This window comes from Candoia aspera, chromosome 1, assembly GCF_035149785.1.
Source record: "Candoia aspera isolate rCanAsp1 chromosome 1, rCanAsp1.hap2, whole genome shotgun sequence".
Taxonomy (NCBI): domain Eukaryota; kingdom Metazoa; phylum Chordata; class Lepidosauria; order Squamata; family Boidae; genus Candoia; species Candoia aspera.
The window spans coordinates 97694822-97715056 of NC_086153.1; the positions used below are offsets into that span (position 1 = coordinate 97694822).

Genomic DNA, 20235 nt, shown 5'->3' on the forward strand with positions numbered 1-20235 from the left:
TCAGTGTGATACCTCTGGAGGGCTTACCGGATAGATACCAGGAGTTTGCTGATGTGTTTGGGGAGATGGAAGCGGACCAACTCCCTCCTCATCGAAAAACTGACTGTGCGATAGAGTTGGTCCCCAATGCTCAACTGCCCAAGCCGAAGATTTATGCAATGACTCAAAAAGAGCTTGAGGCACTGCGGGACTTTGTTGATAAAAACTTAGCCAGGGGGTTTATCGAACCAGCGAATTCTCCAGTTGGAGCCCCCGTGCTGTTCCATGACAAAAAGGATGGCAAGCTAGGACTCTGTACAGACTACCAGGGGTTAAATGCCGTCTCAATATCAAACAAGTACCCTTTGCCGCTAATAAAAGACATGTTAGCCCATTTGTCAAAGGGCAAAATTTTCTCCAAGCTGGATTTGCGGGAAGCCTATTTCTGCATCCGCATACGAGAGGGGGATGAGTGGAAGACTGCTTTTAATTGTCCATTGGGTTCTTTCCAGTACAAAGTCCTACCTTTTGGGTTGGCGGGAGCACCCGGGGTGTTTATGCAACTGATTAATGAAGTGTTACATGACCATTTGTTTCAAGGGGTACTGGTGTATCTAGATGATGTTTTGATTTACACAGAGACTGAGGAGGAGCACGAACGCCTCATTAGGCAGGTGCTTAGCAAGCTGAGGAGTGCCAAACTTTATGCCAAACTTTCTAAATGTGAGTTTCACAAAACTTGACTTGACTAGACTATCTGGGGTATAGGATATCTGACAAGGGCATTGAGATGGACCCCATTAAAATTCAAGCGAACTTGGGGTGGGAACGCCCACGTACCTGGAGGCAACTACAAAGTTTTCTCGGATTGAGCAATTATTACCGCCAGTTTATCCAGGGGTTCGCTGAAATTGCCTTGCCCCTTACTGATTTACTACGTACCAAGGGGTTGGGAGACACACGCAAGGTGAAGAACCTGGGGGCAGTGCTCAACTGGACACCTGAATGCCAGGCAGCTTTCGAAAAACTTAAAATCCTTTTCACTGCTGAACCCATTTTGCAGCACCCTGATCCCACTCGACGCTTTGTGGTTCAAGTAGATGCTTCTGATTTTTCAATTGGGGCGCTCTTGCTGCAAAAAGATTCTGACAATCACTTGAAGCCTTGTGCTTATTTGTCCAGGAAGTTTTCTGAGACCGAACGGCGGTGGCATGTTTGGGAGAAGGAGGCTTTTGCAGTTAAGGCAGCTTTAGAAGCATGGCGCCACCTCTTAGAGGGGGCTAAATGCCCTTTTGAAGTTTGGACTGACCATAAAAAGTTAGAAGCGCTCTGCACCCCCCCAGAGACTCAGTCCTAAACAGATTCGCTGGGCTCAATTTTTTAGTCGTCTCGATTTCCAGCTGAAGTTTATTCTGGGTAAGAACTTCCTTGCTGATGCTCTCTCACGGTTACCCCAAGATTCGGTCCATGCGACTGAGATTGTGGGTACTGTGTGGACGGAGCCACAGCTGGGGCTGCAGGCTGTAACTCGCAGCCAAACCCATGCGCAGCTGCCTCCGACCCCGGTTTCGCTGGCAGGGAGGAGGATGCAGATTCCCTCTCAATTGCAACAACAGTTTCTCCAGACACTGAAATCTGATACTTGTTTGCAGGCGAACAGAGACAATGGTTTAGCTTGGAGGCAAAACCACCTCTATGTGCCTGAACAGTTGTGGGCTGAAATCTTAACCCATTCTCACGATGATAAGGTTGCTGGGCACTTTGGGTTTGTGAAAACATTGCACCTGGTTCGGCGCCAGTTTTGGTGGCCCACTCTGAGGCGCGATGTGAAAGACTATGTCGCTTCCTGTCCTGTCTGTGCCATGTCAAAACGAAAAGGGGGTAAACCGCAGGGGCTCCTGCAGCCAGTGGCAAGCCCATCCCATCCTTGGGAGGAGATTTCTATGGATTTTATTGTTGACCTTCCTCCCAGCCAGAAGAAGACAGTAATTTGGGTGGTCAAGGATTACTTTTCCAAGCAAGCCCATTTCATTCCATGTGCTTCTATTCCTTCCGTCCCACAATTGGCACGCCTTTTTCTAATACATATCTACCCGCTCCACGGTAGCCCCTCCCATTTGGTCACGGACCGTGGGACACAGTTCACTTCCCAATTTTGGAAATCATTTTTGAAATTGATTGGCACCAAGCAGGCATTGTCCACTGCTTCGCGTCCTGAGACTGACGGATCTACGGAGGTTTTAAATTCAACCCTTGAACAATTTTTAAGCGTATTTATAAACTACCAACAGGACAATTGGGTTGATTTGCTCCCTTTTGCTGAGGTGGCTTACAACAATGCGGTCCATCAGAGCACGGGGCACACCCCTTTTCGTGTGGTTTCTGGGCGGGACTTCGTGCCCATTCCTGAGTTGCCACAACCTCCTACCCTGCCCTGTTCTGCTTCTGATTGGGCTGCTCAACTGGCTGATTCATGGCCGGTGATTCAGCAGGCTTTGGCTGATGCATGCTATTCTTCAATAAACCAGATATTATTAAGCTCCTGCTTGTGAGTCTGAGTATATTAGGATAGGCAATCATGACAGTAATGTTATGCGAATATTGTGTGAATATTTCAGCCATGTGGCAAGGGTCAAGTAAATGTGTCTATTCAATGAAGGTTATCTATCCTATTAGGTCTCAACATAAGGGGAAAGGCTCTAGCTATAAATTCAGCTCATGTACTTGTGTAATTCACACATATTTCACAGGTGTATGAGAAATATTTATGTATGCCATCCTCTTGCTCTATGTCTATGTGTTGGAGAGAGAGAATGAAAGAGAGAGAGAGAGAGATCTATAATGTAGTAACATGATATTGTATTTAATTCCTTTTAATCAGAGTTTTGATTTAATATTTGCTGACTTATCCTCACTGACCTACAGTATATGTTCTCCAGTCCTTGGAAGTATTTATGCAAATATACCTCTTTTCTGTTACATCATGTTCTATTTTGCAAGAATCACTGTTACATATGATTTCTTTGGGGCAACTCACAAGGTTGTTTAATATGGGAATATACTTTTTAATAGTATTTAACTGCTTTGATTTCAGGAAAAATATGTGATTAATTTCTTCAGCAAAGGATCGTTACCTTGTCGTGGTGCTGGAGCTTGAGCACCTCAATGATGCCATGAGCTAAACTGTGAAGGGCCACCCAAGACGGGAAGGTCATGACAGAAAGGTCAGACTCAATGCGATCCCTGGGGAAGGTAATGGCAACACACCCCAGTATTCTTGCTGTGAAAACTAAATGGATCAGTACAACCAGAGATATGTCGGTATACCATCAGAAGATGAGACCCCCAGGTCGGAAGATGGTCAAAATGCTACTGGGGAGGAACAGAGGATGAGTTCAACTAGCCCCAGACGTGATGACGCAGCTAGCTCAAAGCCGAAAGGACGGTTAGCGGCTGACGGTGCTGGTGGTGAACGGCGAATCCGATGTTCTAAGGATCAACACGTCATTGGAACCTGGAATGTAAGATCTATGAGCCAGGGCAAATTGGATGTGGTTATTGGTGAGATGTCAAGATTAAAGATAGACATTTTGGGCATCAGCGATCTGAAATGGACTGGAATGGGCCACTTCACATCAAATGACCACCAGATCTACTACTGTGGACAAGAGGATCACAGAAGAAATGGAGTAGCCTTCATAATTAATAGTCAAGTGGCTAAAGCAGTGCTTGGATACAATCCAAAAAACGATAGAATGATCTCAATTCGAATTCAGGGCAAGCCATCTAACATCACAATGATCCAAATATACGCCCCAACCACAGAGGCTGAAGAAGCTGAAGTAGAGCAGTTCTATGAGGATCTGCAGCACCTACTGGACAACACACCTAAAAGAGATGTTATTTTCATCATGGGAGACTGGAATGCTAAGGTGGGCAGTCAAATGACACCTGGAATTACAGGTAAGCATGGCCTGGGAGAACAAAATGAAGCAGGACATAGGCTGATAGAATTTTGCCAAGACAACTCACTCTGCATAACAAACACTCTCTTCCAACAACCTAAGAGACGGCTTTATACATGGACTTCACCAGACGGACAACACCGAAATCAAATTGACTACATCCTTTCTAGCCAAAGGTGGCGGACATCTATACAGTTGGTAAAAACAAGACCTGGAGCTGACTGTAGTTCTGATCACGAACTTCTTGCACAATTTAGGATCAGACTAAAGACATTAGGGAAGACCCACAGATCAGCTAGATATGAGCTCACTAATATTCCTAAGGAATATGCAGTGGAGGTGAAGAATCGATTTAAGGGACTGGACTTAGTAGATAGGGTCCGGAAAAACTCTGGACAGAAGTTGGCAGCATTGTTCAGGAGGCGGCAACAAAATACATCCCAAAGAAAGAGAAAACCAAGAAGGCAAAATGGCTGTCTGCTGAGACACTAGAAGTAGCCCAAGAAAGAAGGAAAGCAAAAGGCAACAGTGATAGGGGGAGATATGCCCAATTAAATGCAAAATTCCAGAGGTTAGCCAGAAGAGATAAGGAATTATTTTTAAACAAGCAATGTGTGGAAGTGGAAGAAGACAATAGAATACGAAGGACAAGAGACCTCTTCCAGAAAATTAGAAACATCGGAGGTAAATTCCAGGCAAAAATGGGTATGATCAAAAACAAAGATAGCAAGGACCTAACAGAAGAAGAAGAGATCAAGAAAATGTGGCAAGAGTATACAGAAGACCTGTATAGGGAGGATAACAATATCGGGGATAGCTTTGACGGTGTGGTCAGTGAGCTAGAGCCAGACATCCTGAAGAGTGAGGTTGAATGGGCCTTAAGAAGCATTGTTAATAACAAGGCAGCAGGAGATGACGGCATCCCAGCTGAACTGTTCAAAATCATGCAAGATGATGCTGTCAAGATAATGCATGCTATATGCCAGCAAATTTGGAAAACACAAGAATGGCCATCAGACTGGAAAAAATCAACTTATATTGCCATACCAAAAAAGGGAAACACTAAAGAATGTTCAAACTATCGAACAGTGGCACTCATTTCACATGCCAGTAAGGTAATGCTCAAGATCCTGGAAGGTAGACTTCAGCAATTCATGGAGCGAGAATTGCCAGATGTACAAGCTGGGTTTTGAAAAGGCAGAGGAACTAGAGACCAAATTGCCAATATCCGCTGGATAATGGAAAAAGCCAGGGAGTTTCAGAAAAACATCTATTTCTGTTTTATTGACTATTCTAAAGCCTTTGACTGTGTGGACCATAACAAATTGTGACAAGTTCTTAGTGGTATGGGGATACCAAGTCATCTTGTATGCCTCCTGAGGAATCTGTATAACGACCAAGTAGCAACAGTAAGAACAGACCACGGAACAACAGACTGGTTTAAGATTGGGAAAGGAGTATGGCAGGGCTGTATCCTCTCACCCTACCTATTCAACTTGTACACAGAACACATCATGCGACATGCTGGGCTTGAGGAATCCAAGGCTGGAGTTTAAATCGCTGGAAGAAACATTAACAATCTCAGATATGCAGATGATACCACTTTGATGGCTGAAAGCGAAGAGGAACTGAGGAGCCTTATGATGAAGGTGAAAGAAGAAAGTGCAAAAGCTGGCTTGCAGCTAAACCTCAAAAAAACCAAGATTATGGCAACCAGCTTGATTGATAACTGGCAAATAGAGGGAGAAAATGTAGAAGCAGTGAAAGACTTTGTATTCCTAGGTGCGAAGATTACTGCAGATGCTGACTGCAGTCAGGAAATCAGAAGAAGCTTAATCCTTGGGAAAAGAGCAATGACAAATCTCGATAAAATAGTTCAGAGCAGAGACATCACACTGACAACAAAGGTCCGCATAGTTAAAGCAATGGTGTTCCCCGTAGTAACATATGGTTGCGAGAGCTGGACCATAAGGAAGGCTGAGAGAAGGAGGATAGATGCTTTGGAACTGTGGTGTTGGAGGAAAATTCTGAGTGCCTTGGACTGCAAGAAGATCAAACCAGTCCATCCTCCAGGAAATCAAGCCAGACTGCTCACTTGAGGGAATGATATTAAAGGCAAAACTGAAATACTTTGGCCACATAATGAGAAGACAGGACACCCTGGAGAAGATGCTGATGCTGGGGAGAGTGGAGGGCAAAAGGAAGAGGGGCCGACCAAGGGCAAGATGGATGGATGATATTCTAGAGGTGACGGACTCGTCCCTGGGGGAGCTGGGGGTGTTGACGACCGACAGGAAGCTCTGGCATGGGCTGGTCCATGAAGTCACGAAGAGTCAGAAGCGACTGAATGAATAAACAGCAAATGTGATTCATTTAAGATCACAGTTCTGCTTCCATAAGTATGCTCTGCAAAACGTGAAATGGTTGTGCTTTAATGCTTTTACAGTTGTTATTATTATAGCAGGTGAACAATTAAATGTTAAAATAGGATGCCTGCTTTTTTTAGGGTATATATGAGAGATATGTGAGTATTTCCTTCTACTAAAACTCCAGTTTCAAATTCAAAAATATTATGAAATTGGGCTTAGGCTTTCCCATATCTGTTCCTGTGCAGATTTGCATTGGATACCTGCAAAGAAAAGTTAACTTGCACTAGATCAAAATTGGGATAATGAATCTATAGAAAGCAGAGTGACTTTACAGAAGCTCATTTGATGTGTTTCAGTTTCCCTTGGTTTTTAGAGAACTCATGAAGCATTAATTAATAATCTGTTCACTTCTAAGGCACAATTTTTACAATTATTTCGCTTTTCCCCAGGGAGTCCACCTTGCAAGGAGAAATCCTTACTGACTTTTTAAAACAATCATTGATTTATTTATGAATTTAAGTATTCATATATTAATGCTTTTCTACTGAGCATATAAATAAACCATATCAATAAAATGAATAAATAAAGTTCTGGATAAAGAAGAAAACACTGGAACAAACATAAATACAACCAAGTACTGTAGTTTAATTCTAAAGTTGTGGCACTATTCCAATTACTAAGTCTTGTTGCTCCATCAGATAGCAAAACTGCAGAACTTTTCATAATTCTGCAGTTTTTAATAAATGGATGGTGGCTTCGTATGGCTTGCTCAGTACTACAGCTTGCATTTATCCATAACTGCTGCTCAAAATACATACTTAGAAATTCTGATGCCTGCATCCAAAACTACAGTTTGCAAACGCTCTGTAAAACACTGCATTATTTTGTATCCTCTAAAGATCATGCTTTAAAAATGATATGTGGTTCCAGAAGGAAAGTAAGTGCTACAAACTAAACATACCTAAAAAGAGTATTGCAATTTTTGGTACTCTCTTGGGCTGAGATACCTCACATAAAAAGGGCAATGAAAGAAGAGATAATGGGATACTTACTGCAAAAAAGATTTGTAGAGAACTGTGGGCCACTTCTATATATTGATATTCAAGAACGCACCCAGACACAGTGATGTAGCGATGGTCTTCTGGGGCCCAATCTGGGGCTGGAGTCACAGATGTCACTGTGCAGCCTGGCCCATTTTCCATCCACCAAGACCGGTGCATTGAAATATTGAAGGTCAGAATAAGATCTGTTTCCTGTCAATGGAAAAAGACAATAAATCATGGGCTGAAGTTCAGTTTGCGGCCCGATTAACAGAATGATGGCTTTATTTTCCCTTTGAAAAGAAGAGTTTTAAAAAACACTTATTTAAAATGATCTCCACTCAGTTTTATAATTAAAAATTGCAACTGGACTTGTAATCTGTGATAAACATTTCAGTTGTTATGATCTCAGTCAGCTTCCAGAGAGAGAGAGAGAGAGAGAGGAGGCTGTCTCCTGCGTATCCAGTGACAACGAAGCCTGCCAACCGAAGCCCACAATCAGCTTAAAGAAACCACCTGTGAAAAGGAACTCACACAAGTGTTCAGCCAAGCAAGAAAACAAAACCTTTTGTTTGAAATGGCTTCTCAGAATCCAATCATTCCCACAGATTGTTCTTACAGTTCCATTAATTTTTATCATGCTACCTACAGTAATGAAGATTTTGAAATAAAAGATACTAAGGAGGAGGACCTCAGTACAGTAGAAGGCAAAACCTCTGTGGTTACCTAATGAAAACTTAAAGTGGTCAAGCTCTCTCACCTCCAAGTGGCCACTGGTTTTGGAAAGAGAGGGAAGAAAAAGAAGCAGCTCTTACTTACCACAACTACCAACAAGCAATTGTTGCTTCCAATTCTACAGATCACATTTTAGGACATATATATATATATAATCTGGATGCCCTCGAGATATACTGTATTGACCAGTGTTTCTCAACCTCGGCAACTGTATGAACTTCAACTCCCAGAAGTCCCCAGACAGCTTAAAGTTGCCAAGGTTGAGAAACACTGGTATAGACCAACTCCCATAATGTTTAGTTAGGGCTATGCTGACTGGGGAATTCTGGGAGTTGAGGTCCAATTATCTGGAGGGTACCCAGCTTGGGGAAGACTGAAAAATGGTACAGTTACAGCTTAAGCTCTGCTTATTACTGAAAAAAAAGACAAAAAGCCTGCTATCAAAATATTAAAAATGCTTTATTTCATTATTGCTCATATGTTCTATTTTGGAGTGTTAATAGCCTTTAAAGAAAAAGCTCCTATATTATCCGCATGTGGGCTGTGCATACCACTGACTAATGGTAAATGGAGTCTAAACGTATCTGCAGGAACAAGAAAGCTCCCTCTCCAATCCTTTCCTTAAGTAGCTGCTTGTTTTCTGTTTAACTTCTGTGTTTCAAAGAATGCTTAGAGAAACAGTTGCCTATAACATGTAGATCTTAGCAGGTAGTATTGAAACATGTTGGGCATGTTCATTCTATGTCCATGTTTTGGGTGAATTTATAATCCCAACTCAACCAACAGTTCTACTTTGAGAGAAGTACTACCTTTGTGCAAGTTCTGTTTACTGCCTCTGAACACGATGATTGGCAATTCCTGGTGATACCTACAACTATTGATGAAAGATAATTTGTTAAAGGAGATTAGCACACAAGGCAAATGGAATCTCCTAAAAATGTATGTTGCTTCATATTCTCTTTGTGTGAAAAAATAACACAGCAGAGGTCAGCAATAAGGTTTACATTACAGGAAGAATTAACTTCTTTGAGACACTGATGCCAAGTTAACCTCCCCTTTAAAAAAATGATTCTCTTCTCATGTTAGAGTGATCAAGCAAGAATTATAGCTAAACCCCAGTTAACACATCCAAATGATATAATTTGGTGAAAAGAAGTATTCCCTTCCTTTTGGATATTCTGACTGTTTGCATATCTTTGGCATTGAATATTAGTACTAAGAGCCTCAGAACCCCAGACCCTCTCTTGCCTTGCTAAAGTCAGTGTTCATAATTCCACCTTCAAAAAAGCAGTGGTTGAAAATAGGATTCATGGAAAAGTAGCAAGGTGGAAGCCATTGCTCACAAAAGCAACCACTGATGGTCATCTCAGGTTTGCCAAACTTCTGGAGGAATGTTCTACTGACAGATGAATCAAAAGTGAAATACTGGGACTCCATGAATGTTGCTATGTCTGGTGGAGTTGAACCATTACATTCCATAATAAGATCCCCATATTAACTGTCAAGCATGAAGGTGGTAATGTCATGGTTTGGGGATATTTTGTTGCCCCAGTATTGGGTTACTTGCCAACAATGAAGTAAGCAGAATTTTTGCTCTACATCAGGCCATCTGTCCATTAGACAAATTGACATGTGTCATGTTTTGGAATGGCCAAGGGAATGTCAGACTTAAACTGCATAGACATGTCATGGCAGGACCTGATTATGCTAGGAAACTTTCAGATATTATTGAGGTCCCCATGAAGGAATGAGCCAAAATGCCTACTGAGGAATATAGGAGGCTGATCACCAAATGCAGGAAGCATCTGGTTGCAGTTATTGCCACTGACATTACTGAAGAGGATGATTCCTTTTTTACATTGGTGCCTCACACTTACTGGATTATTTTGCTTATCAAATAAATGAAATAAGCACCAAATGTTGGTGTTATTTGTGCATTCAGATTCTCTTTATTTATTAATATCACCCACTTGAATCTCTGGTAAGATACAGTACAAAGTTATAAAAAAGTTCAGAAGATCTAAAGGAAGCAAATCAGTTTTCAAAGAACTGTAAATTGGAATTTCCAATTAACTGCCATATATTTGACTCTTCTCATATATTCGAAGCCTATAAATAATCAAGAAGGCAATCTAAGAATTATATACATTATTTAGTTATATTATGGCTTAATGTAGTGATCTGTAAACGCCATAATTATTACCTGAGATTTTCATAAAGCTCTTGACTAAATCAAAGTTTCTTAAGAAAGTACAACTATCATCTAGTAATGTCCTAACAGCCAGGAACCACGCTGAGACAAGGAATAGGTCTCTAGTGTTTTATTACTGCTACATAACAGAAAATCCTAACAAACTGAAGAAGCGTGGGAAAAACCCAGACATATAAACCCCAAAGGTTAAGGCGGGCCTGATCTGTGTCTCTTTGAATGGCTACCTAATTCCTCAGTACTACGCATGCGCTTTACAGCCTGGATGGGAGCCCCCTGCTTGCCATCCTTACTCATGACAAGTAAGGTCCTCTTAATAACTTATAACTGACTGAAGAATAAGAATATTAATAAAAGGAACCATACAATAATACTATCACAGTGGAGAGATGCAAAGTAGAATACAGGTAGTCCTCATTTAGTGACCACAATTGGGACTGGCAACTTGGTCATTAAGCAAAGCAGTCACTAAGTGAAACTGACTGTGCTTATGATCTTATTTCAGCTTTCCTTTGCTTTACAGACCTATGAAGGTCATAAATATGAGGATTGGTTGTAAAGTTACTTTTTTATCACCACTGGAACTGCAAACAGTCACTAATTGAGGAAGTCACTAAACAAGGACTACCTGTACTCCAAAGATCTGCATTGGGACTAAAATGTGTCTATGTGTGTGTGAATAATTTAGAATTAGAGGTGAATTTTAATGTGGTTGTTTTTGCAGATGACACCAGGATTCAGGATTATCCCATCAATTTTTTGAATGGGCAATGAACGGCCAAAGTAGTTCACTATAAATGTAAATGTAAAACACTGGGCTTTTGGAGTTAAGTATTCCAGCTATATATATTCTCTAGTAAGATCAGAATTGACTGATCAGAAAAGAGACCTTGAGGTCGTAACAGAGAAGGTGATGAAAAATCCAATTCATTCCATGCTAGGTGTCATGAGCACTGATGGTGAGCAGGAGGGGGCCCCTATCCAGGAGGAAAAACACACGTGTAGTAGTGAGTTGAGCAGCCATTCAAAGAGACACAGAACAGACCCGCCTTGACTTTTGGGGTTTATCTGTCTGGGTTTTCCCACGCTTCTTCAGTTTGTTAGGATTGATGTCCTAACAGTCAGGAACCACGCTGAGACGAGGAATAGGTCTCTAGTGTTTATTACTGCTACATTAGACAGAAAATCCTAACAAACTGAAGAAGCAATGGTGTTCCCCGTAGTAACATATGGCTGTGAGAGCTGGACCATAAGGAAGGCTGAGAGAAGGAAGATAGATGCTTTTGAACTGTGGTGTTGGAGGAAAATTCTGAGAGTGCCTTGAACTGCAAGAAGGTCAAACCAGTCCATCCTCCAGGAAATAAAGCCAGACTGCTCACTTGAGGGAATGATATTAAAGGCAAAACTGAAATACTTTGGCCACATAATGAGAAGACAGGACACCCTGGAGAAGATGCTGATGCTGGGGAGAGTGGAGGACAAAAGGAAGAGGGGCCGACCAAGGGCAAGGTGGATGGATGATATTCTAGAGGTGATGGACTCATCCCTGGGGGAGCTGGGGATGTTGATGACCGACAGGAAGCTCTGGCGTGGGCTGGTCCATGAAGTCACGAAGAGTCGGAAGCGACTAAATGAATAAACAACATTCATACATATTAAAATCTTTGAAACAACAGAATAATGTCGCAGTAGAAAAGAAGTTATTGTGTTTGATTCTAAGAAATTTTTATCAGTATATTTAAATAATGTTATAAAGGTACAAATGGATTATAAGCCACTTAAGGCAATTTCTGTAAATTTCTTTGGCAAATAGCAGGACAATTGCAATGTTTTCAGTTAGAAAAGTACAATCTACAAGTAGTCTTCCAGCATGTTTCAAGTGAACAACTGCTGATTGTAGGTATATTTTCTATAGCAGCATTGCCAAATATCAAATTATTAAATGGCATTGTTACAGATGAGAAAGTAGCTTACTCTGTAAATTTTAAATCTAAGGTAGGAGTAGATTTGTTGATGCAGCTATCATAAAAGTCATCATCTGGAATTACAGCCTTTATCTGGTTTTATTTACTCTGGGTGGCCATGATGGAAAAAGCAACTAGAAGTTGCTCTGAAATTATATTGGTCTATGAAAGCTATGATCTCCACAGGATGGTCTCTTGATGACAGGGTAAGATTACTATACCTAGTCATAGGAGGATAGAAATGCTTAGCCTCCTTCATAAATCATTATCAATGTCCTCAGAGAGCAAAAGCTTTTGTCAAGGAAATGAAAATCACTTATCTCCATCAGGTTCACAATTCACTCTGATGCAAGACCTGCTTAAAAATGTCAGGTTTTTACAACTTTCCTAAGAGACAGCATGGAGTAATCAGAAGGTGTTGGGGGACTCCAGAGACAGCACAAAGGGAGGTAAGTGATGTCACATGCTTCATGATGTCATCACATAACACAAATTACACAACATATCTCTTTTGTGTCATGTTCAATGGACACAAATCACCTAGTTATATCATGTGGTATGTGTCATCATGGCTTCCACATGGCATCTTTGGAAAGAGCAATTAGGCCTCACGAAATTCCAGAATGCCCATGGTGTAGCAAACTGCTGATATTTCTGAACTTGGCATACAGTCATATTTGCTTCTAATGGATTAATTTTCAAAATTTCTTCCATTTCTCTGTAGATGAGTCAGCTTCATCTATTTTAGAATGAAAGTTGCATTTGCCAAGATGGCATTTTGTAAGAAGCTGTGGGTGATCAAGTTCCATTTGTAGCTAGATAAATGACATAGTTTGCAAGGTCTTGGGGAATAAGATCATCCTGTTTCAGTCAAAAGTATCCTCAATCAAATGAACAATTCAAATTAAATCAATATTTTACTAAGTACAAGAGCAGGTGAGAATGTGCATTTAGTTTTATTGGAACTTCAAAATACTTTGTTGACTAGCCTGAAGTATTCCCTGCACAGTTATTGATAGCCCATATATTAGGGACCTTCCTTCCATCTACCAAATAATTCTGCTGCCTAGAATTCCTCAGGGAATATATTTTCAATTGCAGCAGCTACAGGTTAAGCACAAAAGATATTATCATCAGATTGGCAAAATTACTACCAGCCTGTGAAGAACAAGATTCAATGTGCATAGCAACAGCAGGGGGTTGGCAACTGGAAAGGATAATAACATCATGTCCAGATCATACTATGTTGAGATATCAGCAGGGAATAGTTAGTGACGCAATAGGAGATATCACCAGGAGAATCAAATAACCTAAAGGTTAGGATAAAGATGGAAGCTCAGGCAACAGAGTCAAGCTGTATGATCTCCTGCAGCTGTAGTGTCTTAGCAGTTGGCTCAACTCCAAAGAAGATGAAAGAGATGGAGGTCTGGAGCAAATTCATGAATCCTCAAATCAAAACTGGGAACACCTGGAATAGGTAGTATTAGATACAAATTCTTGTGTGTGTGTGTGTGCCTTTGAGTCAATGTTGATTCCTGGCGACTGCCTGGACAAGTCCCTGCAGTTTTCTTGACAAGATTTTGGAAGTGATTTGCCAATGTCATCTTCCTAGGTTTGACAGAGAGTGACTGGCTTAAGGTGACCCAGCTAGCTTTGTGCCTAAGGTGAGACTAGAATTCTCAGTCCCCCGGTTTCTAGCTTGGTGCCTTAATCACTACACCAAACTGGCTTTTATTAGGTATAACGACCTACAGCTAAATATAAGAGAAGTGGATGCTGAATTCATATTCCTGTTCTTTATGCAGAATCAAGATAGTTTAAAAAAATTTTCTTAATATATTCAGAAACTTGATTCATAATTTATATAAACGTATAGCTATTAATATAAGCTAATGTAAGGTTAAGATTATTTTATGTGGGATGTTATAACGAAAGGGGGAAGATGTGTTACATTTCTGTAATTTTAAGGGGCACAACCCTGTTTTTGTCATTGGGACGAAAACATTGGATCCTGGAGTCACTTCTTTTTGCAAAGGAAATTGGTTATAGTTAAAAGCGAGCATGGGACATGGCAAAGGGCTTTCATTAAGTAGGATGTCTTGCTTTATTTTTGGGGGTTGTCCTGTTTAGAATAATAAAAACAAAGAAGATGATAATGTGCTGCTGGAAAAGAAGCTTCAACCTCAGATCTTGGATTGAAGAAATGTGTTTGCTTTCATCCTTTGAACTGGCTTTTTATAGATGCAGTGAAAAGGCTGACCAGTATGGTTTTTGTGACCAAGTTTTAATTTGTTAAAAATGTTCTGCTTTATAATATTGTAATATACATATATAGTATATACACATACAGAGAGACATATACATATACAAACAGTAAATATGTTGTGATGTGGGGTTTTATTTTGGTTTTTCTTTTTTAAAGTGTTCTGTAGTTATAGCAAATAAAATAATAAAAATAGCATTAAAAACAAGAATAAGAAAACTTTCTGATACATACTTGGCTGTTGTCTTCTTGGAGTAGGAAGAAATATTATGGCTGTTTAGAAGATCACAGTCATAAAATACTGGTCTTAGTAAATACTTGGGGAACAAGCTGACAGATAGAACATCAAGGTAGATTATTTTTCTCGAAAGTGATATGGAGAATGATTAGCACAAACCTGTTATATATGTTATTTCAGATCTGTACGTGGTCAGTGAATATACAGTAGCCAACCCCTAAGTAAAACTATACTGTGGTTCTTTGTGCCAAGACCCATTAACAAGAAATTACTATCTGCTGCCATAGAAGTTTTCTCACTCTGCTAAAACTCAGTTGCCATACCAGTGTTTTTTTCAGGATAAGCAAAGATTCAGAAAATGTAAAGTGGCTCCTATTTTTGCTTACTAATGGGCTGAAGGCAGTTTATGGTTTCAATCAAGAATCAGGGTCCAACGCTAGTTTTGGACTTATCTTTTATTCACCAGGGTTCACTCCAATAGTCTAAGACCAGCAAACAAAGAAATGGATTAAAACAGTCTTAAAACAGAAACAACTCACAAGAAATTTCTCTTTCTATTGATGACTACAAGCAAAATCTGGGCGGTGGTTAATTCCTCTTTGAGAGAGGGGGTGCTCCCTCTAGCTCTTAAGGAGGCAGTGCTGCGTCCTCTCCTCAAGGGGCCATCGCTTGACCCAACCAGCCTGGACAGTTTTTGTCCCTTTTTGGGGAAGGTTGTGGAGAGAGTGGTCACGTGGCAGCTGTAGAGGACCCTGGATGAAGTGGATTATCTGGACCCTTTTGAGTCAGGGTTCAGGCCGGATTATGGGACTGAGACGGCATTGATCACACACTTAGATGACCTCTGGTAGGAGCGGGATGGGGGCAGTGCTCTTCTTGACCTCTCAGCAGCCTTCGGTACCATCGATCATGGTATCCTTCTGGACCGGCTTCGGGAGTTGGGGGTGGGTGGCACAGTGTTGTGCTGGTTCTCCTCCTTCCTCTGGGGTCGGTTCCAGTCGGTGTTGATAGGGGGGGAAAGGTCCAGCCCATGTCCCTACTCTGTGGGGTGCCTCAGGGCTTGATTTTCTCCCCTCTCCTATTTAACATCTACATGAGACCGTTGGGGGAGGTGATCCAATGGTTTGGGGTAAGATACCATCAATATGCTGATGATACTTGGCTTTATATCTCTACCCCAGACAGCGTGAGTGATGCCGTGGATGTCCTGACCCAGTGCCTGGAGGCTGTAAGGGCCTGGATGGGGTGCATTGGGCTTCGACTCAACCCAAGCAAGACTGAGTGGCTTTGGGTTTGTGGCCTCCCGGTGCTAAGGTTTTTCCACCTTTGGTCTTGGATGGGGTTGCACTGCCCCACACAGACCCAGTGTGCAATCTATGGGTCCTCATAGACTCATGGCTCTGCTTGAAGAGCAGGTGGCAGCTGTGGCTAGGAGGGCCTTTGCACACCTTCGGGTTGTGCATCAGCTGTGCCCATTCCTAGACCGAGAGGCTTTGCTCACAGTCACTAATGCCCTCATGACCTCCCGTCTGGACTACTGTAATGCGCTCTACATGGGGCTGCCCTTGAAGAGCATTTGGAAGCTTCAACTGGTGCAGAATGCAGCTGCACGGATAGTAAATGGTGTCGGGTACTCGACACATGTAACACCACTGCTACAGGAGCTGCATTGGTTGCTGGTGTGATTCCAGGTGCAATTCAAGGTGCTGGTTGTCACCTTTAAAGCCCTTCATGGCTTGGGGATGGGTTGCCTAAGGGACCACCTTCTCCCAGTTGTTTCTGCCCGTCCAATTTGATCTAGTAGGTTGGGTATGCTTACAACCCATCAGCCAGGGAGTGTCGGTTGGCGGGAACTAGAAGGCATGCCTTCTCTTCTGTAGCACCTGCCCTCTGGAACATCCTCCCTCCAGAAATTAGGATGTCCCCGACCCTGCTGGCCTTTCGTAAGGCTGTGAAGACCTGGCTTTGTGCCCGGGCCTGGGGCCTCGAACATGTGGATGGTCCCGTCTCTTGGCTGTATTAACTTCCATGCATTGCTCGCTTGGCAGCCATGTATATTTATTCTGTATTTATTTTATATTTTAACTGTTTTAATTGTAATTGTTTTAATTGTTTTATGGTTTTGTTGTTGTAAGCTGCCCAGAGTTACTTGCTGAGATGGGTGGCTATAGAAATCAAATAAATAAATAAATAAAATAAAATGCTGGGAATAAAAACAATAACAATAACAATTCCTTCCTACCAACCCCAATTCTGGTACTTATAATAGTTCCTATGCTATATGCATTGCCTCAACAGATTAAATAAATATTGCAAATAACAAGAAATTTGGATAGAGTGCTGCAATAGAGTCTGTAATAACTACAAGTAATTAAGCCAGATACATAAATTGCCATAGAGTCATGGTGACAGTTTTGGCAGTGAAAGTAATTGTAATAGAGAAGCCTAGGGTTGCTGTTGGACAGTTTACACTCTTGCACAACCTTTTTTATTTGTGCCTTTTCTTACTAGCATCACTGTGTTATGTCAATATGTTTTTAATTCACTAAGCAAGAATGCATGTTCAGTACTCAATTCATGTATCATAATACGTAATAATTTCTTCAACCATGGATTGTTGGCTATAATTGGCTTGCTTCATGGATCATGTTAAACAAGAGCCACAGTTAGAAAACAGAATGGCTGGGTTTACCCAGCCCAGATTACAAACAAGATAACAAACAAGCAAATCACATTATGGCTTTAGGAGACTGTGGGAACCCTGTTAGTATTTCTTAACAGTTAACCTTGTTAAGTGATCCTATGAACCAGATGTCCTTGAAAATATATATTTTTTAAAGAAGTGCCTTGCTGAATCTGACCAAGATCCTGCCTAGTGTAACTTTCTCTGAATGCCAAAGGCCACTAGGTAGTCTGCTATAACTTATTTTTATCCATCTGTCCCCTGGTGTCCATATGTAACCACCTGTTCTGTTTGTGTGGGCCTGATTCTGCAAGATCTAGGTGTCATATGAGAGAGAGACAGAGAAAGAGGCAGAAGAAATGGATTATCTAGACCTTTTTAGTTGGGCTTTAGGCCAGGGCATAGTGCAGAGACCACACTGATCAAGCTTGTGGATGACTTGTTGTGCAGCTGGGATGTGGGAGGTGCAATCATCCTGGTTCTTCTTGATCTCTCAATGCACAAACTGTGGTCCTCCTAGACTCACAGCTCCTGTTTGAAGAATAGGTGGCCGCTGTGGCTAGGAGGGCCTTCCCACAGGTTCATCTTGTGTGCCAGTTGCATCCTTTCCTGGACTATTCTTATGGGCACTCAAGCTTTGATTACCTTGCAGATGGATATCGGAATGCACCCTATATGGGGTTGCCCTTGAAAACCATTTGGAAGCTACAGCTGGTACACAATGCAGTGGCACAAGTAGTGATGGGCAGACCATTCCATACAACACCCATGCTGCATGGGTGGTTGAATCTGGAAGCCATTGGTTACCACTTGGCATAAGACCTAATTATTTGAGGCACCACCTCTTTCTCATGGTTTCTGCCTTCCTTGTAACATCTGGCACAATTGGCTGTCTCCTGGTCCCATCAATCAAGCAATTTCATCTAACAGAACTCAGGAAGAAGGCCTTCTCTGTCCCAGCACCTGCCTCTGGAAAAAGCATCCCTCCAGAGAGTTGCATGGCCCCCATCCTGCTGGTCTTTAAAAGAACATTAAAAACATGGCCTTGAGTTAGAATGATCAGGGTCTTTGGTCTGTTTTTATCTTCATGAGTGGAGCAAAGAGTTGCTGTTTCTCCCTCCAGATGATACTGTCTTTTTGGGTTTATTTCAATTTTTACTGTTTTTGTATGTTCAGCTGCCTAGAGTTGTTGGAACTGGATGGCATACAAATTTGAAAGATAAATACAGGAATGTTCTCCTTCCCTCCCTCCTTCCTTCCCCCTCTTTCTCTAAGGAAACTAGAACAGTATACAATTGATGTACCTCTCTATGAAATAGGTTATAACCGAGCTGGTCCAAAGACACGTAGTGTGCTCCTGTCATGTTCACTGATTCAATGTAGTTTATACATTGTAACGTTTCACATGCCATGGCGCTGACGCGCGTTTCTGTTTGGGAGGGAGCTGCTGTGAGACCTTGTACCAAGCCCTGTATGTCAAATCAGTACAATGGAATGTGTTTGGGTTATGTTATCTGTTCAAGGCCTTTTCCCGCAGACCATCAGAAACCGTTAGGAGCACCTGGGATTGTGAACTTGAGAAGACTCTACGGGGGGGAGGGATTTCATTTGCACCGAGGGTTTTTAGTTTGAATTTGGCACGCTTTCATCATTCTCAGCTTTCTCTGTGATCCTGCATACTATTCTTTAATAAATCAGGTATCTCTGAATTCCTGCTCATGAGTCTGATGGTGTTTTAGAATAGGCAACCATTACATAAAGCTGAGAATCCCAAAGTTGTACTGTTAGCTCCTACCAAGATCAGTCTCTTGTGAGGGAAAATAGTTAACGATGGCTGAGTCAAAATCCACGACCGGGGGACTTGAGGAGATGGCTAGCTTGATGCCCGAGCCAACGGTCAAGAGTGGAGAACTGGATCTCACCCCAGAACCTTCAGAATCCCGAGACCTGTCAAGGGATGAATCGAGTTCCAATTCTGATGCAGAGGAATCTGACAATGGGGAAGAGCCAAAGCACCCAGCACCCAGAGAATTGCTCGCAGAGTTGATCACCTTGGATGAAGTGGGGGAACCCCAACCAGGGACGTTGGGGACGTCCTGGAAGTATCAGTTCCTGCTAACCCTGGACAAAGAATCTACTAGGGTGTCAACTGAGAGGAAACCGGGTACGCGAAGGAGAGGGGACTCTCGAACCCCTGAGAGACTAAGAGTGGTGGAAGCCAAAATAGAATTGATGGAGTACATGTTGAGAAACCTGTCTTTGTCACTGGAGGGGCAGGGGAGGTGCGGAGGAGATCCCAGCTTCCCGCAACCATCCCCCATCCTCCCATCCAGACCGCCGGCGGAGCGGGGACAGAGACGACTCCGGGATGAATCTCCACCCCACAGAGCCCGGCCATCAGTATCCCCACCCTGAAAAGGGAAAGCTACTGTAACCTGGGGCCCAACCACTCAAGTGCCTTTGGGAGTGAGAGACTTTTCTGTCAAGTTTGATGGGGATCCAACAAAGTTATCTTTCTTTTTAACTAATGCTAAAAGTTATATGAGGCAGTTTGGGGCATGCTTCCCTTCTGAAGAGGCTAAAATAACTCCCATTGCCACCAAGTTGAAGGTTCAGGTGGCTGACTGGTATGTTCAATTAAGTGATGCTGACTCCCCTGCACTTGATTATTTCGATGATTTCATGTGGGTGTTAAAGCTGCATTTTGAAGATCCTCTGGCCAAGGCAAGAGCTAAGAAGGCACTGAAGGATCTCACCCAGGGCCAAATGTCAGTAGCTGATTACACCCTA

General features: G+C 42.1%; 1 protein-coding gene across 1 annotated transcript in view; it reads right to left on the reverse strand.

Moving 5' to 3' along the window:
* The window catches only part of NKAIN2 (sodium/potassium transporting ATPase interacting 2), a 596169-nt gene that overhangs the window by 132440 nt on the left and 443494 nt on the right, over positions 1-20235 (reverse strand). The window contains exon 4 of the mRNA XM_063310512.1: positions 7366-7566. Coding sequence (XP_063166582.1) covers positions 7366-7566 — 201 coding nt within the window. The remainder of the gene's footprint in view (positions 1-7365; positions 7567-20235) is intronic.